We start from the raw sequence: 24,547 nt of genomic DNA on the forward strand, positions 1-24,547 counted from the left end.
TCAGAAGGGCTAAGAACAAGGCTATAATGGAAGTAGGATTCACACCCACATCTGTTTGGCTCCAGAGTTCACATGCATGGCTGAGTTGGCTCCACTGGCTGGGAAGAACAATCCAGTGGCTGCTGTTCTAAAGGGTGGATTTCTGCATATGTATGATTTTATTGGTATGAAATGCCCAGAATAGTAAATCCATAGAGACAAACAGTAGACATGGTTGCCGGGGATTAAGGGGAAGGAGGAATGGGACATGACTTGAATCAGGATGGGGCTTCTTTAAAATGTTCTGGAATTAGATAGTGGTGATGGTTGCGTAACTATATGATCTTATTAACAACAAAATGAATTGTAGACTCTGGGCAAATTGTATGAATGTGTTTAGATTACATTTCAAAAAACCTATTATTAAAAATAAAAACGAGCAAATTTCTGGAAGATTCCTTGGAAAAGTCCCATATCCAATGTGGGTTTTTCATGGCCACTAGAGTGGAAATACCCATGCCCAGTGAGCGGCATGCAGCTCTCAGGTCCCTCCTGGCTCCTCTGCCCCAGCCTCTGCAGAGACTGAGAGGGCAGAGAAAGCCACAGCTTAGGAGGACATGCCCAGCTGCCCTGCCAAGGCGTGCCCCTAGGGGAGACGCTCCCCATCCGAGCCTGCTTTCCCCTTGGGACGGAGGGTCGCAGCACATCCCAGGTCGGCCAGGGGTTAGGGTTAGGGAGAGCCCATCTGAGTCACGCTCTTCCTTTGTAATCTAATCTACCTGTGTTCGCATTAGTCTGCGTTAAAATTTATTAGATGAGCACTAGCTGAGCACCAAGAACCGCAAGTGCGGGGACGTATCTGTTCAGTGCGCTGAGCCTTGTGCTCAGCAGAAGCGCCACCGGTGCGATAACAAACCGGATCACTGCCTCTTCCCGGGGCCCCGCGGCCGCAGAAGCTCCTCCGACTGTCAGTGCGGGAGTGTCTCTGTCCCTCCCCCCGGCGCGGGAGGCTGTGACGCACGCGCAGTCCCAAGGAGCTGCGGCGAAGGCGGGCCAAGTTGCCAGGGCAACTACGGTCACGCCCCCAGCCCGGAATGCGGCCTCTGATTGGTCCGCGTTGCTGACACCCTCTTAGCTTTCCCCGCCTCGAACACCACTGAGGTTCAGTTCGGTTCAGTCGCTCAGTTGTATCCTATTCTTTGCGACCCCAAGGAATGCAGCACGCCAGGCTTCCCTGTCCATCACCAACTCCCAGAGATTACTCAAACTCAGGTCCATCGAGTCGGTGATGCCATCCAACCATCTCATCTTCTGTCGTCCCCTTTTCCTCCTGCCTTCAGTCTTTCCCAGCATCAGGGTCTTTTCCAATGAGTCCGTTCTTCGCATCAGGTGGCTAAAGTATTGGAGGTTCAGCTTCAGCAGCAGTCCTTCCAATGAATATTCACTGTTGATCGCCTTTAGGACGGACTGGTTGGACCTCCTTGCAGTCCAGTGGACTCTCGAGAGTCTTCTCCAGCACCACAGTTAAAGAGCATCAATTCTTTGGCATTCAGCTTTCTTTATAGTCCAACTCTCACATCCATACATGACTACTGGAAAAGCCATAGCTTTGACTAGATGGACCTTTGTTGGCAAAATAGTGTCTCTGCTTTTTAATACGCTGTCATGGTTGGTCATGGTGGCTCAACTGGTGAAGAATCCGCCTGCAATGAGGGAGACCTGGCTTCCATCCCTGGGTTGTGAAGATCCTCTGGAAAAGGGAACAGCTCCCCACTCCAGTATTCTGGGCTGGAGAATTCCATGGACTGTATAGCCCATGGGGTCGAAAAGCTTTGGACACAACTGAGCGACTTACACTTTCACTAGGTTGGTCATAGCTTTTCTTCCAAGGATCAAGCATCCTTTAATTTCATGGCTGCAATCACCATCTGCAGTGATTTTGAAGCCCAAGAAAATAAAGTCTGTCACTGTTTTCATTGTGTCCCCATCTATTTGCCATGAAGTGATGCGACCGAATGCCATGATCTTCATTTTTTGAATGTTGAGCTTTAAGCCAACATTTTCACTCTCCTCTTTCACCTTCATCAAGAGGCTCTTTAGTTCTTCTTTGCTTTCTGCCATAAGGGTGGTGTCATCTGCATATCTGAGGTTATTGATATTTCTCCTGGCAATCTTGATTCCAGCTTGTGCTTGTGCTTCATCCAGCCTGGCATTTCTTTTTTTTTTTTTTTTTCAGCCTGGCATTTCTCATGATGTACTCTCCATATAAGTTAAATAAGCAGGGTGACAATATACAGCCTTGAAGTACTCCTTTCCATAGTTTGAAACAGTCTGTTCCATGTCCAATTCTAACTGTTGATTCTTGACCTACATATAGATTTCTCAGGAGGCAGGTCAGGTGGTCTGGTATTCCCATCTCTTTAAGAATTCTCCACAGTCTGTTGTGATCCACACAGTCAAAGGCTTTCATGTAGTCAATGAAGCAGAAGTAGATGTTTTTCTGGAACTCTCTTGCTTTTTCGATGATCCGACGGATGTTCGCAATTTGATCTCTGGTTCCTCTGCCTTTTCTAAATCCAGTTTGAACATCTGGAAGTTCTCAGTTCATGTACTGTTGAAGCCTGGCTTGGAGAATTTTAAGCATTACTTTGCTAGCATGTGAGATGAGTGCAACTGTGCAGTAGTTTGGGTATTCTTTGGCATTGCCCTTCTTTGGGATTGGAATGAAAACTGACCTTTTCCAGTCCTGTGGCCACTTAGGTTTGTGAGCGGGAGGAATAAAGAGGTTGGGAAACTGGTGTATGGAGGAGAGAGTTGCGGTTGCTGGGCCCCAGGAGGAAGGAAGAGGGAGGCTATTCCTGGCCGGGGCCAAGGAGTGGACTTGAAAGGAGTTGTTCTGCAGAAGGCTCTCTGGTCCCTGCTCGAGTCCATGCCCTGTCCTGCCCTCAGCCTGATTTCCCATCTCTAAGCTGGACACTTCTGCTCTCAGCGTTCAGCAAGGGCCCTCCGTGGTCCTGTGCCCTCAACCTCAAGATAAAAGGCTAACCCATGGCTGGACATGAGTGTAGTGTGGCCACAGGCCTCCCTGGCCCTCATGAAGAGAGGCCAGCTGGATCCTGGTGGCGTGGAGCGTCCCATGCACCTTGTTTGCAAGGGGAGGAGAGCTGGGGAGGGCCTGGGAAAGGTTTGGGGAGTGGAGGGTCGTGTGCCCAAGATGATGGCCCCCTGTCGCCCTCTGGACATCAACTGCCCTGCCAAGTCCCTCATTCCCACCGCACCTCTGGTGTGCCCTAAGTACAGAGCAGGCGCTCAATAAATACTTGTGGAAGAATGAAAAATTCTTCCTGCAAGTTTATCATCTCCCGTTTTACAGAATATAGAATAAAGTCTGATGGGTTAAGGTCTCCCTGGCACCATGCCAGGCACTGAGACGCCCACCCCCACCACCAGCCATCACCCTCCACCCAGCGTTCACAGGCATTGGGGCCATTAAGAAGAGGAGCAATACTGGGGCAGCTGTGGAGCGTGCACCCAGCAGGGATGGAGCGAGCCCAGGCAGGCCTGGAGCGCACAGTACCAGGTGGCCACAGAGGCTGAAGGTGCCCAGCAGTCCTGGCCCAGGTGGTGGTTGCAGGCAGTCCCATTGTTCAGGAGCAGTGGGCGGGCACACATCGAGGTAATCAGCTAACAGGGCTGCTCCGTGACCCCTGTGCTCAGTCATCAGCTGCATTTTACAGGAAGAGAGAACGAGGTTTCAGGCTCCCATCTGGGAAGGTAGAGAAGCAACCACTCCCCACAGTTTGGAGGGGGAAGCAGGTTAGGACACATGTTACCAAAATGTATGCTTGGAGGGTGTCTGGCTGCTCGCCACTCAAAAGCCAATAAGCAGGCCAGGTTGGTGGAAAGGAAAATTTGCTTTATTTCAGATGCTGGCAACTGGCGGGGAGGGTGGCAGCCATCTGTCCAAAGGCCAACTCCCCCCTCTGACAAACAGGCAGTGAGAGCTTTTACAGACAAAGTTGGGGGGGGACTACATGCAGAAACAGCACCGTCATCCCTAACAGTCTGCTTCAAGTTGGTCATCAGTGGTCTGACCAGCATCATCTTGGTTGTTTTAGGTGCAGTTTTTCAGTCCTGGGTGCTCTTGTTCCCAATTCTTTGCGATCAATTCTCAGAATTGTGGCAGCTCAAGTCCTGGGTACAGTTTAGTCATCACGTACCTGGTGACCAACTTCTCCAGCTGGTGTTTTGGTATCTATAAGGTAGCTCACAGGATATGGCTCAAAATATTATCTCTAGCCCATGAGAAAGAACTGGAGGTCCTTGAATACACTTAATGACTACATTATTATTAGTCTCCTTAGACTGTTTTCCTTTGTTTCTCACTTCTCTGATTAAACTTCTTCTTGGACTAGAGTTATCCACAGGCAAAGGGCAGGCAGAGAACAAGGTCTGGGAGCAAGGTCCTGCTCCGCTTCACAAGGAGGAGCCAGCCCTGCCAGCTGCCCTCAGTCACCAGCTCCCTCCCTCAGGTCCCCCTGACTCAGTGCATTCTCGAAGGTACTATTCCTCCAGGCAGCCTTCCTTGAGCACCTTCAGGCAGAAAGCATTGTCTCTTCCTCTTCTGTGTACCTGGCAGCCAAGGGCCCCTTTCTGAGCACCCCTGCGGCTGGGCCCATCTCTGCCCATTCTATGCCCCCACCTCAACTCTTCCCAGCCTGTAGTGGAGGAGGCGAGGGATGAGGAGGTAGATATTTGAGACCCTGTGAAAGCTGAATAACACCCCCCCCCAATACCTAGAATGTGAATCTGTTACTTAACAGTAAAGATGGACTTTACAGAGGTGATGAAATTAAGGATATGGAGTTGGAGATGTCCTCGATCATCTGGGTGAGCTCAGTGCAATCCTGGTGTCCTTTTCAGAAAAAGTGCAGCAGGAAAGTGAGGAAGAGAATGAGGAAGATAAGTACCATGTGCTGTTCTAAGGAACTGAGTCAGTGGTGATTTGTTGTAGCAGCTGGGAAAAGCTATACAGACCACCAGTCAGCCCTGCTCCTGCCCAACCAGTCTCCTCCCGGTGGGGCTGGCCGGGCCTGCCCCGTGACGTAGCACCCCGGTCCAGGCCCCTGTGGGCATCATTGGCCCAGATGTTGGACAGGAACTAGTCCAGGGAGACACTCCCTCAGACGAAGGAGCAGATCCCATCAGAAGCAGCTCTGCTGACACCCCCGGGTGAGGACGCCGGGAGCCGGGTGAACCGAGGTGCCCGCAGAGGTCCCTGCAGGGCCGTCCCTCCCTACAGAGCTACTCGGCACCCGTTGTGTGCCAGGTCCTGAGGACACACATGTAAACAATCTACCAGGTGCCCCCAGCCCCAAAGAAGTGACATTCCTCCCTGGAAAACGCTGGACGCCGCCCTGCCACACAGCTCGCCCGCGCTGGGTGACATGAGGCAGACAGGGGCCCCAGGGCAAGCGGGGGAGACAGAAGGCCCTTGTCCAGTTTGTGTGGGGAGGAGTTGCCATCTGCCCCACTGTGATAATTCAGGAAGGCTTCCAGGAGGAGGACCTCCTCCCTGCAAGCTGCTGTCCACAGGGAGGGCAGAGGCCCCCTCGCCCTCAGTGCTGACAAGGTGCTGAAGGAGCCCTGAAGGAGGGCAGGGACTGACCCTGAGCATTCAGGGGGTGGAGATGCGGGTGATGGGGGCTCGTGGTGGGCAGAGGAGCCAGGACCCCGTGGGGCAGGCCAGGAATGTCGGGAGCGATCCCCGCCGACATGGCCTGACCTGCAGGCAACCTTGGCCGCTCTGAGCCAGACCACAGCTGCCCTCACAAGAGGAGGCTTCTAGAGAACTCCAGAAGCCACCCCCCACAGCAGGAGCGAGGGCCCGCTGCAAGCTGCTGTTCAGGGCCCAGATGGAAGTCCGTCTGGGAGGCCCGGGCTGTCTGTCCATCCGCAGGCCTGGCCAGGCCCCTCCCTGGCAGGTCCCAGCCCCAGCTGGGTGCGCAAGGCCACCACGCGGGCCTTGCGTGGGGATGGCTGGATCCCACCCAGGCCCAGCCTGCAGGCAGCAGAGTGGAAAACAAACTACCCAGTCTGGGAAGGAACAGGGTGGTTGGTCCCGGCCACTCGCAGACGTGGCCAGGGACCCAGCAAAAGCCCAAAGGATGAGTCAAATCAGAGTAGGCAGCCCCGGTGCCAGCTAGGGCTGAAAGTTCTCCTGGGGCAAGGATGACTTGGGGGACACTTCTGAGGCTCAGGGTCGGGGGGTACCCCTAGCAGGGCCCCGCGGGATGCTGCCCCAGGGACTGGAGTCCCAGGAGAGATGCGGACCAAGGGCACCCCTGGCCCGTTGATGAGTGCCTCCTCGCGGGGCCTCGACACCCACGGGACTCCTCCAGCGGTGGCCCACGGGCACTGCAGTCGGGGCTGTTCCTTGGGAGGGTCCCTGCCTCCTGAGGACGCCCGGAATGAGCCGCCGGGCCTCGCTGGAGCAGGGCGCCCTTGCCCCGCGCCCGCCAAGGTCTCCGCGGGGATCACGGGGAGCCTCAGGACGACCCCGGGGCCCCGGCGCCCCGTGCCCGCGGGGTCCGGTCAGGGCCAGCCTCCACCCCGCCCCCCGCGCGCTCCGAGGGCCCAGCAGGTGTCTCCGTGTCCTTGGGGAGCCCCTCGGGCTCCGAAGCCCCGGGTGGGACGGCGTCCGGGTCGGGGCCCGAGTCCGGGCCGGGGCTCCAGTCCGGGTCGGGGCTCGCGGGGCGCGGCGTCCTGCCGGGGGTCCGGAGCGCTGGGGCGGTGGGCCGAGGCGGGAACCAGGAGAGGCCGGGAGCCGGGGCGAGCGCCACGAGCTGGGGCCGCGCGGGGTGGGCGGTGGTGGCGCGCGGGATGAGGAAGAAGATGTAGACGCCCGAGACCACCAGCCCCGCGGCCACCAGCACGGCCAGGACGACGGCCGCGTGGAAGAGCCAGGCCGAGCGCGCCAGCGACAGGCGGCGTGACAGCGGGCGGCCGAGGCGCAACGGCGGCGGCGGCGGCGGCGCGCGGGCTTTGCGCGGCCCGGGTCCGGGCGGCGGCGGCCGCAGGTAGAGCAGGCCGCGCCGGCGGTCGAAGCGCACGGAGCCCGGGGGCGCCGGCGGGACGCGCACGGGGCCGGGCAGCAGGCCGAGCTGCGTGGGCAGCGCGGGGAGCCCGCGGCGCGGGGCCAGGCGCGTGGGCGCGCGGCACACCGGGCAGGCCACCGCCGCGCCGCCGCCCGCCGTGGCCAGCGACAGGCGGGCCAGGCACTCGAGGCAGAAGACGTGGCCGCAGTCCAGGCTCTTGGGCAGCTTGAACACGCTGTCGAAGGGCGACACGCAAATGAGGCACTCCACCGGGGAGGCGGGGGCCAGCATGGGGCCCGGGCTGCCGTCCGCCTCCTCTTCGCCGCCCTCGTCCTCGTCCTCTCCCCTACCGGGGGAGCGCGGGGTGCACGCGGAGCCCGGGGTGCTGGGGCCCGAGCCCCGGGGGGCCCGCGGGCGGCGGAGCCAGGGCGGCCGAGGGCAGGGCATCCGGGCCGACCTGCGGGGAGAGGCAGTCAACGGCCGTGCTCTGGAGGGACCAACACCGGGAAGGGTTGCCGGAGGAGCAGAGAGCCTGGAGGAGGCGGCTGGAGGGGCAGGAGGATGCGGGGAGTGGTGGAGGATGTGGACCCGAGGCCGCCGGAGGGCGGATGGGGTCTAGGGGCTCTGAGCACTGCGGACTCAGAGCCAGACTTGGGGATCCCCGGGCGGGAGCAGAGTGGATCTGAGGGACTTCAGTAAAGACCCGACGGGCTCCCAGGAGAGCTGGGCAGACCCCGGGGGAGACCCCAGACTCAAGGAAGAGGCAGGGGAAGGAGAGGCCCCAAGCCTCAGGACGTCGGGCTGGCAGCCCACCAGGCCAGGTTCCCCAAGCACAGACCCCAGCAGCCTCTTCCTACCTGGTGGCGCCTCCAACCTCAGGATGCCACTTCAGCGCGGGTTCTGAACCCATCCCTAGACCTGCCTGCAGGTGGACACTGCGGGCCCCTCCCCGTGGGCGGGGCCCGCGCCCTCCAGGTTCCCATAGGACCTGTCTGACCGCCCCCAGAAGGTCCCGGCAGGATGGAGCGCACAAGCCTGACCTCAGCAGGGTGTTGGGGGAGGCTGGAAGCACAGGTTGACAAGGCCATGACAGTCCAGGGCCTGGAAGGGGGCCCCCCCACCTCCAGCCTTCCAGAGGTCATGAACCTTCCACCCAGAACCACTGTCGGATGAGAACTATCCAGGGTACCAGTGTGTCCATGGGGGGAGACCTAGGCTGGGGACAGGGTGCCCAGAGCCGCCTTCTGGGGTCCTGGGGGTTGAAGGCAGGCAGACCCCACAGTGTATTGAACTAGGTCAGAGCCGTGCGGCCAGCAGACAGGAGGAAGAGACTGTTGTAGCCTAGAGCCCAGCCCTGACCCGGGCTGCTTCCTGGCAACTCTCAGGGTGGGCTGGACCTCCCAAGTGCCTGCCCAGTGCCATCTCTGCCAGGGCAACCCCACCCCTCTCATTTCTGATACCGGCCGGGTCGGTCCGGGCAGCCAGGCCTGCAGCCCAGGGTGCCGCGGTTTCTGAGTCAGCGATGCTTCCCGAGCTGAGTCCTCCCTGGTGAATCCAGGTCCCCACAGGCCAAAGACACGCCAGGAATGAATGTGGCCAACTCCTCAGACACCAGGCTCAGCCTGCCCCTCACCCCCGGCTCCCACACCAGCCCCAGTCCCAGCCCCAGCCAAGGACAGACAGGAGAAGGGGCTGCCCCACAGGGCAAACAGGTTTATTGCAGCTGCAGCCAGTGATCAGCGGTTAGACTTGGCCACGCGCTCCAGCTCATCCTTCTTCTTGATGGCGTAGGAGTTGGAGGAGCCCTGCAGGAAGAGACGCTTAGCTCAATGAGGACCCCCTTCCCCTTGAGACCCCCGCCTCCCTGCAGCGTCCTCACCCACCTTGGCTGCGTTGATGAGTTCATCCGCCAGGCACTCGGCAATGGTCTTGATGTTCCGGAAGGCGGCCTCCCGGGCACCGGTGCACAGCAGCCAAATGGCCTAGAGGCAGGGGGTCAGCTGAGCAGGTGCCCCCACCCCAGGAGGGCCCACAGTTCTCTGGTACCAGGCCCCTGACACACCCTGGCTACCACGCTGCCACCCGCAGGCCCACCAAGCACAGCAGTGGGAGCCCACAGTGCTGCCCAGAGCAGGCCGCCAGGGCTGGGATCAGACTGAGGGCCACGGAAAAGGGTGTCCAAGGCTGAGGCCTGGGCCCCTGATGGCAGCAGATTTAAACCAGCTGAGACGGGGAAAGCAATGTGTGCTCCTGGCCCAGGAGCCTTGACAGAAAACAAACAACCATAAAGGGTGTGCTGAGGACAGCTCCACAAATTGGACTGGTGATGCAACATGAACAACAGGTTGCTGTTAAATTCCTTGCAGGTGACAGTGGGGACAGACTAGACTGTCTAGGAGACACCCACTGAAGTTGTAACAGAAAAATGGTCAGAACACCTGCAATGGGTTCTCACATGGTCCAAAAAAATAAAAACAACATGAAAACATACACCCTGGAAACTGGCCCTTCAGCGAAATGATGCCCAGGAGAGGGCCAGAGCAAGGATGTGTTCTGTGGGGTGGGAACCCTGGAAGGCTTCCTGGAGGAAATGACACTCAGGTAAAACATGTAGACAGAGGTGAACATCCCTAGTTGCTAGCCTCTGCCCCAGGCAGCATTCTGACCCAGCCTGGTGGCTGTTCCTGGGTGGCCATGTGTGCCCAAAGGCCCCAAGCCCACCTGATTCACACGGCGCAGTGGGGACACATCCACAGCCTGCCGCCTCACTGTTCCAGCTCGCCCAATGCGGGTGGAGTCCTCCCGGGGGCCGCTGTTGATGATGGCGTTCACCAGGACCTGCAGGGGGTTCTGGGGGGCGTGGGGGGACGTCCATGAGCCAGACACCCAGCCCGCGTCCCTCCCCATCCCTGGAGGACCCCAGCATGCGTATGGTGGGGGTGCTGTTGGCTTCGGGTGCCTGAGGGCACTCTCCCCTCTGGCCCCGGGCCCTACCTCGCCAGTGAGCAGGTGGATGATCTCGAAGGCGTGCTTGACGATGCGCACGGTCATAAGCTTCTTGCCATTGTTGCGGCCGTGCATCATCATGGAGTTGGTGAGGCGTTCCACGATGGGGCACTGTGCCTTGCGGAAGCGCTTGGCCGCATAGCGGCCCGCGCTGTGGGGCAGGTACTTGGCGTACTTCTCCTTGACAGCAATGTAATCCTGGAGCAGCGGAAGAAGCTCACTCAAGAGCAGGATGGACATCCGAGGGTACCAGAGGGACCCAACACCCGCTTACGGGAGCCCCCACCCACCTGTGGGGCTTTGGATGTGAGCCCCTGCCTGCCACAAAGAATAAAATCTAAGCAAGTGACCCTTGGAAGGAAAGCTATGACAACCTAGACAGAGTATTAAAGAGACATCACTTTGCCAACTAAGGTCTGCCTAGTTAAAGCTATGGTTTTTCCAGTAGTCATGTACAGATGTGAGAGTTGGACCATAAAGAAAGCTGAGCACTGAAGAACTGATGCTTTTGAACTGTGGTATTGGAGAAGACTCTTGAGAGTCCCTTGGACTGCAAGGAGATCCAACCAATCTATCCTAAAGGAAATCAACCCTGAATATTCATTGGAAGGACTGATGCTGAAGCTCCAATACTTTGGCCACCTGATGCAAAGAACTGACTCACCAGAAAAAGACCCTCATGCTGGGAAAGACTGAAGGCGGGAGAAGGGGGCGACAGAGGATGAGATGGTTGGATGGCATGGTCAATGGACATGAATCTGAACAAATTCCAGGAGACAGTGAAAAAGAGGGAAGCCTGGCGTGCTGCAGTCCACGGGTTTGCAAAGAGTCGGACGCAACTGAACTGACTGATGTGAGTTAGCAACTGAACAACAAAGTGACTTTACCAGCTCACTAAAAAGAGTACTTTCTTAACAATGGGAGGAAGGATGTGGAGAACTAAGGAGATGATGGCCCACAACCCCAGTTTTCTTTTAAAAGTGTTCTTCACTCTTCACTGACCCAAACATGTGCCCAGACATTGCCTAATGTTCCCTAAAGGGCTGATGGGGGAACCATCCCAGAGAACCACTGTTTTAAAAGAATCATTCAACAATCTTGCCTATGAAAACATACATGTCCCAAGACAATATCTAGTAAACACTAAATCGTTGGGGGAGGGGCTGAGTCAGAGGAACTCTATGTACCTGAAAAGGATTACTTCTGACCTATTTCCAGGATGAACCCTACATAAAAGTCACTCTACCACAAACAAACAAGAACATTTACAAACAATGAGTTTCTACAAAACCAAGGATTGACAGGAAAGAATACAGGATTCTGACATAGGCATGACAGACTGGAGTCTCCTCTGGAGAGAACCATTTGCACAAACAGAAGTATACAGATGGGTGTACATGCAGGGACTCGCACTGTGCAAGAAAAAACTGTGAATACCAAACACCCCAGCAAGCATTTGGTTATGTTGCTGGGCCCCATGGTAGAGTCCAGTACACTTTTGATAGTGAGAATTTTGATACCATGCTGACTTCTGCTTCCCCAGCCTCTTGAAGAACACCAGGAAAAAGTGAAAAATTGTTTTTACATTATTAAAGTTTTGTACCAAAAAAAGCAAGAAGGGGAAAAAAAAACACAAAGAGGCAAACACACATGTGACAGACCATCATGGGACCTGCCAAGACTAAAACACTTAGTATCTGGCCGTTTTAAGCTTGCAAACCTTCTCCAACAAACCTGTGAAGGAAAACAGCTCTAGAAGACACTCAGAGTGAAAACCAGATTTGAATTCTCCATTAGGCTCAGTGCCTAGTTACTGTGATTTACATGAAAAGTCAAAGTTGCTCAGTTGTGTCCAAATCTTTGCGACCCCATGAACTATACAGTCCATGGAATTCTCCAGGCCAGAATACTGGAGTGGGTAACCTATCCCTTCTCCAGCCGATCTTCCCAGTGCAGAAATCAAACCCGGGTTCCCCGCATTGCACAGCAGTAACAAATAGTAATGCTGGTTGGATGGCAACACAATGGACGTGAGTTTGAGGAAACTCCGACAGATAGTGAAGAACAGGGAAGCCTGATGTGCTGCAGTTCATGGGGTCACAGTCAGACATAACTTAGCGCCCGAACAATACCAATGCAGTCACAAAACATAAATTCTTTTTATAAAGACCCCACAAATGTCCTAATGAGCCCAAGTGTAAAACAGTGTGGGGGCAACACTGCAGTGGAGAACTCCCATTTACCAATTTCAAAACTTCTTACAAAGCTATAGTAATCAAGACTGTGATACTGGCACCAAAAATAAAGGGGGGGGGGGGGGCATAGAGACCAATGAAATAAGAGTTCAGAATCCAGAAATAAACCCTTACATCTTTGCTGAATTGATATTCAACAACGGTGCCAAGACTATTCAATGGGATAAACAGTCCCTTCAACAAATGGTGCCGGGATACATACATATACCATATAAATGAGATTTAAATAACATTTTATGGCCTAAATTTGTTAAGATGCACAAAACTCCAAAAGACAAAAATCACATGTGCTGAGACAATTGGATTTCCTCACACAAAATAATAATTTGGGGCTCGTACACTTCAAATACCTGTGCACATGAAGGGACGTGAGCACCTGAGGGTTTTAGTAAACTTGGGGCTCCTGGAACCAACATCCCCTCAGACACTGAGGGACAACTGGAAAGTGTTTAGATTTTCAGGCATTTGAATCTCTGTAATTTGACTCTTCTCTCCAGGGCACAACTTCTGGACTTGATGAATACTGCCCATTTTTATTTAATTCTAAAACATATAATTCAAATGTTATAGCCTGAATAAAATAGTATTGCCTTTGCTATTTTCAATACTTGAGTAAAATAAGAAACACATTTAAAAAACAAAATGTATAAAACTAAAAAATAAATTTTCTGTATATTTCACTACAACACACAAAAAAAACTAAACCACCTGTGCGATGTGATAATTACTGTGGAAGGAACCATCTCCTGAGAAAAACTGTAGCAACCTCTAACAGGATACAAAGAAAAACAGATATGGTGGGTGTGGTGGTCCAGGAATCCCTCCTTTACCTGTGTCACCTTCAACTCTACTTGGCAGGAAGGCTACAAGTTTCAAGTAACCCCGCCCCCAGCCAGGGAGCACAATCGTTACACCCTCCTTACCTGTAGGGAAATGTCATTGATCTGCACGTCGTCGGTGCTCCACTTCCCAAAGAGCTTGATGTCGGGGGTCTCTGCTACTGCAGGTGCAGCTGTTTCCCACTCCGTCATCCTAGGGATAAAAATCGTCAAAGCCCAGGCATATGTATCACTAACTCTGAGGCCAGTTTAGAACACAATCAGAACTGGGAAATTACTAGCAACCAAAGAACGCTGGGAATATCTGGGTCCACCGTGTTGAATCTTAGAAAAACCACTCTGTCAGCAAGCAACACCTGTCTCTCACCCAGGAACCCTGAGGCCCAAGGCTTACAGGCACCCCCTCAACAGTTGCAGGCCGGCCCAGGGATGGGCAAATGCCCCGAGTCCAAATGCCCTGACGCTGCATCCGCTAGAATTCAAACCCCAACCATGTTCTTCCAGAGTTCTACGAACCTACAGATCTACAACTCTTCTTTGGACTCAGCTCCCTCATCAGTATAGCGTAAGAATTCTGTGTTTTACCAATACAAAAGTTGAACTTGGTGTCCGACCCCGAGGAGATCATTAGGGGCTGTTATTTAGGAGGAAGCATCTATTTAAGGAATTTTCTTACGTAAATAAAGTACAACTGCAGAGACCAAGGCAACCGCGAGCAACTTCCCCAGTACGCCGCGAGGCAAGGCTACAGCGGCGGCGGAGCTGAAGCGAGACAGCAAGAGAAACTTTCCTCGCGCCTCCGTCAGGTCAACCGCAGGAGGAAAGGCCCCGGGCGCGGGGCGCACCCACAGCTTCCGGGAGACCCAGGGTCGCCCCTCGGACCCCCTACTCCGCGACAACCTCACCTGAAGGCACAGCCTAGGTGTCTCGATCGTTCGTCGCAGACCACGCGCCGACCAGGCACAGACAGGAAGAGGCCGCGCACCGCGGGCTGAGGCCTTTAACTGAGGCGAGAACTTCCGGGTCAGCGAAGGTGGCGCGCGCGCATACAGATACGGCCTAGTAACGGGCCAATCCGGAACGAGCATGTAAACGCGCCTCGGGGCCAGACGGAACACGTATACATTCAGCGCATGCGTTCTCGCAGAAGTGGGCCCAAAAGCCAGTCTGGCGGAAGTCCAACTTCCAGCACTTGAAAGCTCGCTGGGGAGGCACTTGCACAGGCGCAAAGGTCTCTTTGAGGCCAACGCCGCCATGTCTAATGAGGTCAGAAGTCTGGCATGCAGTGATCGCTACACCGACACGCACGCGTCGCAGGTCGGCTCGGCTCAGTGGTGCTGTGACGTCGCGACTGCGCTCCGCTGTGCTCCCGGCCCCGCGCGTGTGGCCGGGCTCCACTCGAGCGTCCGCCTCCCCCACGCTCGCGCGCCCGGGGCTGCTTGGGGCCTGAGCCTCCGAGAGGGGACCCGTCGCTTCATGCCATGCCGGGGTCCCCTTCCCACTGTCTCTCCTTGGTGCCCGCGTTTCCTGCTCCATTTCCACTTGCGGGAGGGGGTCGGGGAGGGGTCCTGGGGGACAGCTCCCTCCCTTTCTGATTCAGCTAGGGCCTGTGCTGCTGAGGTCTCTGGTCGAGTGCAGGGGCCGCACCGTGGTGGGTGCCCTGTCCACTCTGCAGCCGCACTCAGTGACCCCGGCGATTGGCGTGGAGAGCACGTAGTAAGAGTCACACCCCCAGCCTAGACCCTGGAGCCCAGCTGGGACGTGGACGCCTCCTCGGCGGGCTTCGCAGGCGCAGCGACCACTAGCTGCACACCCGTGCTGGCTGCAGATGGCAGGAAGCGGCATCTGGGGGAGCTGAGTCCCCTGAGCCTCCTCATCTCCAAGTGCCCATCTCAACCTCCGCGGCTGGGAGCTCCCCTTCTGACACCCGAAGGGGCTCAGCCTTCTGACTCAGGCTGTCCTTCATTTGTCTCCAACACCCTCACTGGTCCACCGTCCCGGCATATGCATTCCGGGTGCTCAGCAGCTTCGGTGTTTGTTGACTGACTGACTATAAAGACTCGTTCCTATCCCATCTCAATTCCTAGAGCTTTCCAGAAACTCTGGAGTGTCTCAGTCACAGCTCATGTCTTTGTCCAGGGGGGACACAGGCCTAGAAGCTGGTCTGGGCAGGGGATCAGACTTCAGGCTCTGGGGTGTGGAAGTCTGGGAGCTGCACCCAGAGGCCAAGCCCCACCACCACCACCCTGTGGCCTTCCCCTGGCTTCTGCCCTGCTCTGTGCAGAGCAGCAGCTGGGCTTTCCACCGTGGTCTGTGGGGGTGGGGACGGGCTAAGTAGGCTCTGTCTGTTTCTCCGGGACACAGCTGGCGAAGTGCTTCCCAGGGGAAAACAGGAAGCGAGGAGTAGGCACTGGGCACCCTCACTCAGCAGGATCCAGAGGGCCCCCCCCAACCCTGCCTCTTTCTCCTCAAAAGCTGACAAGGGCCCACCCCTCTGAACCTGTTTCCCCTGTCTGTGAAAATGAGAACTAAATCAAACAAGATGAGTCTGGAGTCTGTGGCCTGGCTGTCAGCGATCACTTGATAATGGACATCTTTATAGACCTGACAAGAGTGACCCACCCAGCAGTGGAGAGCAGGTGGGAGGACCTGCGGTAAAGCCCTCTGTGTTGGGGGGTCGGGGGTCACCTTGCTTAGCTGAAGATCACACACTATTTGCCAGGGCTCCCCATGTCCCCAGACACAGGCACAAAGTTCGGAGTCTGATCCTGTAAGCCTCGGGATGCTGGTACTGTGTTCTCCAGGCTGGAGGGGGCCAGGCTCTACAAACCCCACCCCCGACCCCCGCCTCAATTCCTGGTGCAGCGTGTTCGCTCTGGACTAAGGAGCCCTGGCCATCCTCTGTGCCCTAGTTTTCCAACTGCTCCGTGAGGGTGGAATGTCAGGCTTGTTCTCTGTGTATCCCCAGCTGGAAGTACAGTGTCTGCTCACAGTAACTGCTGGATAAACAATGGATGGAAGGATGGATGCGGTAGTTCTCTGGTGTCTTGCTGCTCCCACTGTGGGCTTCAGGCAGACACCGAGTCACTGAGCCTCCCTCCTTCATGAGACACCAATTTCAGACCCATAGTCCTTCTGTGTTCCCTGTTCAGAACACCTCCTCACCTGGTTCTGTCCCTCTTCCTGGCCACCTCTTTTAAAAAAAAGAAATTATTTTTATTTTTATTTGGCTACACCGGTTTAGTTGCAGCACGTAGGATCTAGTTCCTTGACCAGGGATCCAAACCTGGTCCCCTGCCTTGTGAGCACAGAGTCTTAGCCCCTGGACCACCAGGGAAGTCCTGGCCACCTCTTAATTGAGGTCAGCCTTGGGAAACCCCTTCCTAATCACAGGTAGGCATTAGGAAGCTAGGAATCAGACCATTTGCTCTTCAGAACAACTTGATTAGGTAGTCATAAGGCCCGGAGAGGTGCAGTAACTCACCCAGGGTCACACAGCAAAAGGGGGCCAAGCTGGAATTCTAAGCTGGTTGCCCCAGAACCTGACCTCTCCTACTTCAGCTGGCCTCTCCACTTCTCTGCATCATGTCTCCCCCAGTGCCAGGGAGCTCAGCATGTACAAAGTACCCAATAAATATGTGTCCAATGAACAAATGAGTCCAGTCAATTCTAGGCCTTTCCACTGGATCTGGCATGATTCAGAGAGGGGCTCTTTCTGCTCACTAAGCTCCTCCCTTATTAAAGAAAAGGTTCATGAACAAGTAACCATGTAATTACCAAGGAAGGATGGTCTCTTTGATTTCAAACCTGCTCAAACGAACAAATGAATGTGAACAAACAAGCATATTTATTGTTCCTCTAATTCCTGCAGGACTGTTAGTCTTCCCGCCCCCACCCCCACACACACACAACATAGGCATCCATCTCCTTGGCAGAGAGCAAGTTGATCTTTCCCACTGCTCCTGCCACTGAGCATCAGTCTGGGCTCACAGGGATGGGTGGCTTGTCTGGGCCAGGATGCTTATTATAGGCCTAGAGTGCAAGGCAAGGGAGGTGCCTAGGCCAGCTCACCTGCTAGGTGGGCTAGTCAAAGCCCACTCCCCGTCCTCAATTTGCTTAGCTCTAAATCAGGACCACATGTTCAGGGTGGCTTTTCGGAACGAGGGCCAGAGGGGGCAACAGGACAGAACGTGCAGGGCTGGGGTGGCGATGCCGGAGCAGCTGCAGACCTGTCTCCTCACTTGGCAACACTTGGGGTGGAGAGTAGAGGGGAGGAAGAACTTAGGACAGGGTATTTATTAATAGGGGCTCTCAGAGGCTTGGATTAAGGATAAGTCCAGAAACACATTTCGAACATCCAAATATCCAGAATTCGTGGGTACAGGATTTCAAATTTTGGAGGCCAGATGTATGAATTCAGAAGTCTCGCAGATACAGATACTAGCGGATGCGATCTGGAGATGCAAGGCACAAATTCGGAGAGAAAGCGGGACTGGGACTTGAGGAGGGGGAACCCAACGCCTTAACTGGGTGAGAAACGGATACGTGGATTTGGGAGGATGGGACCCAAAGGCAGGAACTGGGGTAGAACCTGGCATCCATACCTGTCGGAAGTAGAGGCGGGAACTTAAGTTGGTCCGGGGGAGGGGGGGTCTAAGAACACAGTTTAAACGTTCGGGGGAACGCTCGGACCTCCCTCTGTCCTGCAAGTGGAACCGACTAACAGCCGGGAGCCACACGGAAAGCCCCGCCCTTCCCTGGGCACGACCAATCACTAGCGTGGAAGTGATTGCCAGCTGGGTGACGCCATGTGTCTCCAAGGCGATGGCGAATCGCAGGGAGGCTCCAGTTTTATCCGGAGGCAGGAGTACCTACAGCCGCCTGCAGAGCGGGGCTCGGGCGCGGAAAGGGTGGTAGTCGCCACGGTAACCGGGAGGCCTGGCCAAGCCCAGAGAAGATCGCCGGCTCCTCTTCCGCCGGGTGCTCAGCGGGAGCGCCTGGATGCTGCCCTGGGGTGGGGTGGGGGGGGCGCGCCCTTCCACCCCTCAGGGATGCGGCTGGGGTGAGAGATTGGGGCAGATCAGCCCCGGGTCGTGGGCCATGGCTGCATGGGTCCAGCTCAGGATGCGTGGCTTTCCTGTCTGGGCCTCAGTTTTCCCATCTGTGAAGTGGGAATGTAACTGGTGATGCTGCAAAGAACAATATTGCATAAGAACCTGGAATATTAGGTCCATGAATCAAGGCAAGTTAGAAGTGGTCAAACGGGAGATGGCAAGAGTGAACATTGACATTTTAGGAATCAGTGAACTAAAATGGACTGGAATGGGTGACTTTAACATAGATGACCAACCATTATATCTACTATTGTGGGCAAGAATCCCTTAGAAGAAATGGAGTAGCCATCATCGTCAACAATAGAGTCTGAAATGCAGTACTTGGGTACAATCTCAAAAAAGACAGAATGACCTCTGTTCATTTCTGAGGCAAACCATCCAATATCGCAGTAATCCAAGTCTGTGCCCCAACCAGTAATGCTGAAGAAGCTGAAGTTGAGCGGTTCTATGAAGACCTACAAAACTTTCTAAAACTAACACCCAAAAAAGATGTCCTTTTCGTGATAGGGGACTGGAATGCAAAAGTAGGAAGTCAAGAAATATCTGGAGTAACAGGCAAATTTGGCCTTGGAGTACAGAATGAAGCAGGGCAAAGGCTAACAGAGTTTTGCGAAGAGAATGCACTGACATCCTCTTCCAAAAACACAAGAGAAGGCTCTGCACATGGGCATCACCAGATGGTCAATTCTGAAATCAGATTGATTATATTCTTTGCAGCCAAGGATGGAGAAGCTCTACACATTCAGCAAAAACAAGACTGGGAGCCGACTGTGGCTCAGATCATGAACTCCTTATTGCCAAATTCAGACTTAAACTGAAGAAAGTAGGGAAAACCACTAGACCATTCAGGTATGACCTAAATCATATCCCTTACAATTATACAGTGGAAGTGACAAATAGATTCAAGGGATTAGATCTGATAGACAGAGTGCCTGACAAACTATGGATGGAGGTTCATGACATTGTACAGGAGGCAGTGATCAAAACCATCCCCAAGAAAAAGAAATGGAAAAAGGCAAAATGGTTCTCTGAGGAGGACTTACAAGTAACTGAGAAAAGAGAAGCTAAAGGCAAAGGAAAAAAGCAAAGATATAACCATTTGAATGCACAGTTCCAAAGAATAGCAAGGAGAGATAAGAACGCCTTCCTCAGTGATCAATGCAAAGAAATAGAGGGAAACAACAGAATGTAAAAGACTAGATATCTCTTCAAGAAAATTAATGATACCCGTGGAACATTTCATGCAGATAGGCAAAATAAAGGACAGAAATGGTAATGGACCTAACAGAAGCAGAAAATATTAAAAGGAGGTAGCAAGAATACACAGAAGAACTATACAAAAAAGATCTTCACGGCCCAGATAATCATGATGGTGTGATCACTCACCTAGAGCCACACAACCTGGAATGGAAGTCAAGTGGGCCTTAGGAAGCATCACTACGAACAAAGCTAGTGGAGGTGATGGAATTCCAGTTGAGCTATTTCATATCCTAAAAGATGATGCTGTGAAAGTGCTGCACTCAATATGCCAGCAAATTTGGAAAACTCAGCAGTGGCCACAGGACTAGAAAAGGTCAGTTTTCATTCCAACCCCAAAGAAAGGCAATGCCAAAGAATGTTCAAACTACTGCACAATTTCACGCATCTCATATGCTAGCAAAGTAATGCTCAAAACTCTCCAAGCGAGGCTTCAACAGTATGTGAACCATGAACTTCCAGATGTTCAAGTTGGATTTAGAAAAGGCAGAGGAACCAGAAATCAAATTGCCAATATCTATTGGATCATCGAAAAAGCAAGAGAGTTTCAGAAAAACATCTACTCTGCTTTATTGACCATGCCAAAGCCTTTGACTGTGTAGATCTCAATACACTATGGAAAATTCTTAAACAGATGGGAATACCAGACCACCTGACCTGCCTCTTGAGAAATCTGTATGCAGGTCAGGAAGCAACAGTTAGAACTGAACATGGAACAACAGACTGGTTCCAAATAGGAAAAGGAGTGCATCAAGGTTGTATATTGTCACCCTGCTTATTTAACTTATATATGTGTGCTTCCTCTGTCACTTAGCTCTCTGCATAACAAATGGGGAATGAAGTTTTCCCTTTTTAACTTTTCTTAAAAGTGAAAATTCTCTTCAAAGATTTCTTTCATTTAGCAAAAATAGATTCTAATGTAGATCTTTCTTCACAGCAAAGTGGCATAAAGCAAACTTTTGAAGAGTAGGGGATACATATGTTGAGGTGATTTGGTACTCAATCGTAGATAACTGCCCAGGTGTTAGGACAAGGGGGCCACTGAAATGTAAAAGCAAAAACGGGATGCTTCCAATTTCCTAATACCTACTTATTGGAGAAGAGAGGGGAAAGGTATGAGCACAGAGGTATAAAGAGATGGCCCACAGCCCCAGACCCACCCAGAGGCAGCTACAGGGAGCTGAGTGCCAGAAATACTTTCCCTGTGACCTCTTTTTTGCATCTTTTGTTTCCACTGGGTAACTTCCGTGTGGCATTTCAGATCCCTCGGGTCTGCACGGAGCTGAATGGGGAGGGAAAGGCCAGAGGTCCCTGCTCATTCCTGCGGCCTCATCACTCTGATCTGTTTCTGTCATCACACCTCCTCTGCCGACCAGCCTCCATCCTCCCTCTTAGATGGAGCATGGTGACCACATTTAGGGCCCGCCTGGATGATTCAGGACACTCTATCTCCTGATCGCTTATCAGATCTGCAAAGTCCTCTTTGCCAAATGAGGTGGCACACTCACAGGCTCTGGGGATTATGATGTGGCCCTAGTTGGGATCCATTATTCTGCTGACCACACGTACACGTTGCACTTTCCACCCTGGTCAGCAGCAGTTCCATCCTGGGGCTGGCACAGCCACCAAATGACAAGCACTGGGGGTGGCTTGTCAAATGGGCAGTCTGGGAGGATGTTCAGGGCAACTGGTGAAGAGGGTGGGTCTTAGGAAGGTGGAGGTCAGCATGGGGCCAGGTGTCACAGAGGTGAGAGAGGACGGCGGGGGCAGGGTGGGGGGAAGCCTGGAGAGGTCAGGAGTTGCCTCCTGACCACTTACTTCAGTCCAGTGAACCGGCTACCTTCAGCTCCTGCTTTTTTGTTTTGCTAATCCGAGCAACTTGTGGATCTTAGTTCCCCAACCAGGGATTGAACCCATGCCTGCTGCAAAGGAAGTACGGAGTCCTAACCACTGGACTGCCAGGGAAGGCCCTGAAACTCCTTTCTTTATGTCTCTCCCCTTTTACTGCTTTCAAGACTCAAGGAAATCTGGCCAAGTCATCCAGGATCCCTCAGTCACTGAAGTTTGCTTTTCCCCTCTTGGGAAGGGCCAGCCTCTCCATTTCTCGGCTCTTCCAAGTCCTGCAACGAGGACTCCTGAGTTGGAGGCTGTCCCCAGGATGGACGCTCCAACCCAGTGCCCTGAGCAGGCTGATGCCCCATGAGCTGTCCTGGGACCTCAGGTGAGGGCGAGGTGGAGCCTAGGCCCCCAGCAGACAGAGCTGAGAGGGCCCCTCCTGCGTGGGGGGGCGTGTGGGTGGCAGGACAGCTGCCCCAGGGCACAGGCTGCCAGGGCTGTGGCCCGGTATGAGCCTTGGTCCAGGAGCCTGACATTTCCAGGGACCTCTTGCGGGAGCCCCACTCCCTCTTCAGTGTCCTGAGTGACCAGGGGTCTTGCCCCTAAAATCCCCCTGTGGCCCACCAGGGCACTCAAGTACTTTTCGGGTGCTGCTCCCAGCATAAGCCCTAGGAGGCAGGGGGCGGGACAGGAGGTCATCTTAGGTAACCAGCTTCTGTAAAGCAGACCCTGCAGCCAACTCCAGCCAAACAAGTCCCTCACACAGGTGCTCACGTCCACCCTCCACGACTGCCCAACAGCAACAGGGCCTTTGGGAGGCAGGCCTGAGGCAGCAGATAATTCACTCCAGGGAGTGGCCCTTTTCCCTGCACCCAGAGCAGGAGGTCCTTTTGCAAGAAGGAGAAGCTCCTTCAGCCGCAGTGCACCCACAGGCCTGAGAGGTCCCAATTCTGCAAGCCTGTTGAGCCCTGGGAGACCCAGCAGTGGAAGCCCCAGGGAGTGCACAAGAGTCTTCAGCTAGTAGTGGGGCCTGCCCACACCGCAGAGGCACCCACGCACCTCCCCTCCTTTGCAGCCACCCTGGCAAGGCCTTCCTGTTCCCCCAGGGTAGGCACACGGGCAAGCGGCCTTCCGCGTGCCGGTCAGCCACCGCTCCAACCTCACTGAGCGTTGTGAACCCACCAACAGCTTCAAGCAAGCCCTGACACTGCCGCTGGGCAAGGAGACAGGCCTCACTAAAGCAGGATATTCGATACCCAGACACCTATTAGGATGGAAAAGGGGACACACAGTGGGAGCGGACCGTCGGGACCGCTGAGTGCCACCTGGGGGCCACATCGGCAGACATCATCACGTGTGTCCGTATAGTTGTGGTGCAGGAGTCCCGGGAAGGGCGGGCACCGACGCGGGTGGCATAGTGGGTGGGGGTGGGGGGGCTGACCTGCACATCCCGCCCAGCAGAGCAAGCAGGCTCAGCGTCACCAGTGGGGCCCCGGGGGTCGCGGCTCTGGAACGCGGCTGGACATTCTAGAATCTGCCCCGGAGGTCTGACACCCAAATGCTCGAGCCCCGCTCTGAGATTCTGATTTCACCGCTGGCGAGCGACCCGCTCACCCGAACGTTTCAGAGCAGCCCAGGTGTTTCCCACCCGCGACCCTTCCACGCCTTTCCCAGTCCGTATGTCCCAGAAGTCATAGGAGACAAGGACTATTAAGCATCGTCGTGGCCAATTACCAGCTTCTCCGGGGCCAGGTGCGCCCGAGTGCAGGGTCTCTGACGCCATCTCCTTGGCGACGACGCAGGCTCAAGGGCGCCCGTTACCACGGCAACCGGAGTCCTGGGGCGGACGGAGAGCCGGGCTCAGCGGGACTACACTTCCCAGCAGCCCCCGGGAGCGGGGCGTCCCAGAAGGCTCAAGAATCGGCCTGCAGGGGCGGAGACTAAGGAGATGAGGGTTCGATCCCTGGGTCGGGAAGATCCCCTGGAGGGCATGGCTTCCCGCTTCAGTGTTCTTGCCTGGCGGATCCCATGGACAGAGGAGAATGCGGGCTGCGGTCCATAGGTCCGCAAAGAGTCAGGCACCACTGAAGGAACTGAGCGCGCACCCGCGGGGGCGGGGATCCCGCCAGTCCTCGCAGCCGCGCCTCACTTCAGAGCCGCGGCCGGGAGCACAAGGGTGGAAGGCTCCGCGCTGCGAGTTGGCGGGGACCCGGGGACCCGCGCCGGCCACCCCCGGCGAGTAACGGGCATCCCGCGCGTTCCCGCGACCCCAGCCTGAGAGCGGGGCGCCCACGGCCGCCACCCCGGCTCCCACCCCAGCGCCGCACGCGGGGTCCCGGCGGGGGCGGACCGGCGCACTTCCGGTCCGCGGGCTCCGGCCCGGGCGGGCACCGGCCCGGGCGGGCACCGCTGTCGGCCGTTCAGTTCCGGGCGGGCCTGTCTGTGTTTCTTGCTCCGGTTCCGGCGTCCCGGTGGTGGAGGCCGAGGCCCGGGCGGCGGCACCACCGGGAGGACGGGCGTGGGAGGGAGTTTGGCCGCACGCAGACTGCACTCCCGCCCTGCTGCGCGTCCTGCTCCCCCCTCCCGCCGGGTGCAGGGACAGACGCTAGAGTCCTCCGGAGCCCTCGGTGGGGGTGCAGTTTGCCTAAGATAAGGGCTGGTGGAGCCGCCCCCGGCCTGCCCTCTGTTGATTTCCAGGAAAATCTTATCAGCCTCAGGGGTCGTGTCCAGGTGCTGAGGACGCTGAGCCTCGCTCACCTCCTTCCCACGGAAGCTGGCATGCGGTTCTGCAGGCCGCGGCACGGGAGACATTGGCCCCCCAGCCTCCCTGCGGGCCCGAAGGTCCTCGAGCCCTAATCTCATTCACCGGCAGTCAGTTAGGAAGGCTGGGCCAGCCCGCAGCGTGGAGGTCATGGTCCCCCAGGGCAGACGGGAGGTTACTGTCAGACACCTGGAACAACTGCAGTTCCGGGTCAGGGACAGGCTCCCGGCTGCCCTCGCTGAGCGCAGCTCCAGATCCTGGGTCCGTGGCTGGCAGGTGGTCGTACAGGAGAGGTGGCTCGATGGTGCAGGCTCGGAGCAGGGCAGGAGAGGCAGAGACACAGCCACGCTCTGCAGCTTCCATCTGCCGGGTCTGCTGCTGGGAGGCCGGTTTCTGGCCCAGC

General features: G+C 55.4%; 3 protein-coding genes across 3 annotated transcripts; all 3 read right to left on the reverse strand.

Moving 5' to 3' along the window:
* Positions 1-6,394: 6,394 nt before the first annotated feature.
* RNF225 (ring finger protein 225) lies at positions 6,395-8,709 on the reverse strand. Its single transcript, XM_043436033.1, has 2 exons — positions 7,934-8,709; positions 6,395-7,533 (listed from the first exon to the last, which is right to left on the reverse strand). Exons 1-2 carry the CDS (start codon positions 7,984-7,986, stop codon positions 6,528-6,530), a joined length of 1,059 nt encoding a protein of 352 aa, XP_043291968.1. The 5' UTR covers positions 7,987-8,709; the 3' UTR covers positions 6,395-6,527.
* A 53-nt stretch (positions 8,710-8,762) lies between these two features.
* RPS5 (ribosomal protein S5) lies at positions 8,763-14,202 on the reverse strand. The gene is made up of 6 exons (XM_043436070.1): positions 14,082-14,202; positions 13,261-13,369; positions 10,071-10,280; positions 9,798-9,926; positions 8,960-9,058; positions 8,763-8,881 (listed from the first exon to the last, which is right to left on the reverse strand). The coding sequence occupies exons 2-6, from the start codon at positions 13,366-13,368 to the stop codon at positions 8,813-8,815; spliced, it is 615 nt and encodes a 204-aa protein (XP_043292005.1). The 5' UTR covers position 13,369; positions 14,082-14,202; the 3' UTR covers positions 8,763-8,812.
* Positions 14,203-14,888: 686 nt separating this feature from the next.
* LOC122420670 (wiskott-Aldrich syndrome protein homolog) lies at positions 14,889-24,245 on the reverse strand. The gene is made up of 2 exons (XM_043436061.1): positions 23,118-24,245; positions 14,889-18,365 (listed from the first exon to the last, which is right to left on the reverse strand). The coding sequence occupies exon 1, from the start codon at positions 24,243-24,245 to the stop codon at positions 23,529-23,531; it is 717 nt and encodes a 238-aa protein (XP_043291996.1). The 3' UTR covers positions 14,889-18,365; positions 23,118-23,528.
* Positions 24,246-24,547: the final 302 nt, after the last annotated feature.

Source organism: Cervus canadensis, chromosome 18 (genome assembly GCF_019320065.1).
Source record: "Cervus canadensis isolate Bull #8, Minnesota chromosome 18, ASM1932006v1, whole genome shotgun sequence".
Taxonomy (NCBI): Eukaryota; Metazoa; Chordata; class Mammalia; order Artiodactyla; family Cervidae; genus Cervus; species Cervus canadensis.

What these genes read in the sequence shown, in the direction of transcription:
- RNF225 (XM_043436033.1), bottom strand. Translation starts at nt 7,986, where the DNA reads ATGGGTTCAGAACCCGCGCTGAAGTGGCATCCTGAGGTTGGAGGCGCC. An exon ending in GAGGTTGGAGGCGCCACCAG is followed by an intron (nt 7,534 to 7,933) that starts GTAGGAAGAGGC and finishes CTCTCCCCGCAG; the next exon opens with GTCGGCCCGGATGCCCTGCC.
- RPS5 (XM_043436070.1), bottom strand. Translation starts at nt 13,368, where the DNA reads ATGACGGAGTGGGAAACAGCTGCACCTGCAGTAGCAGAGACCCCCGAC. An exon ending in TCAATGACATTTCCCTACAG is followed by an intron (nt 10,281 to 13,260) that starts GTAAGGAGGGTG and finishes CCGCTGCTCCAG; the next exon opens with GATTACATTGCTGTCAAGGA. An exon ending in AACTCATCAACGCAGCCAAG is followed by an intron (nt 8,882 to 8,959) that starts GTGGGTGAGGAC and finishes CTCTTCCTGCAG; the next exon opens with GGCTCCTCCAACTCCTACGC.
- LOC122420670 (XM_043436061.1), bottom strand. Translation starts at nt 24,245, where the DNA reads ATGAGATTAGGGCTCGAGGACCTTCGGGCCCGCAGGGAGGCTGGGGGG.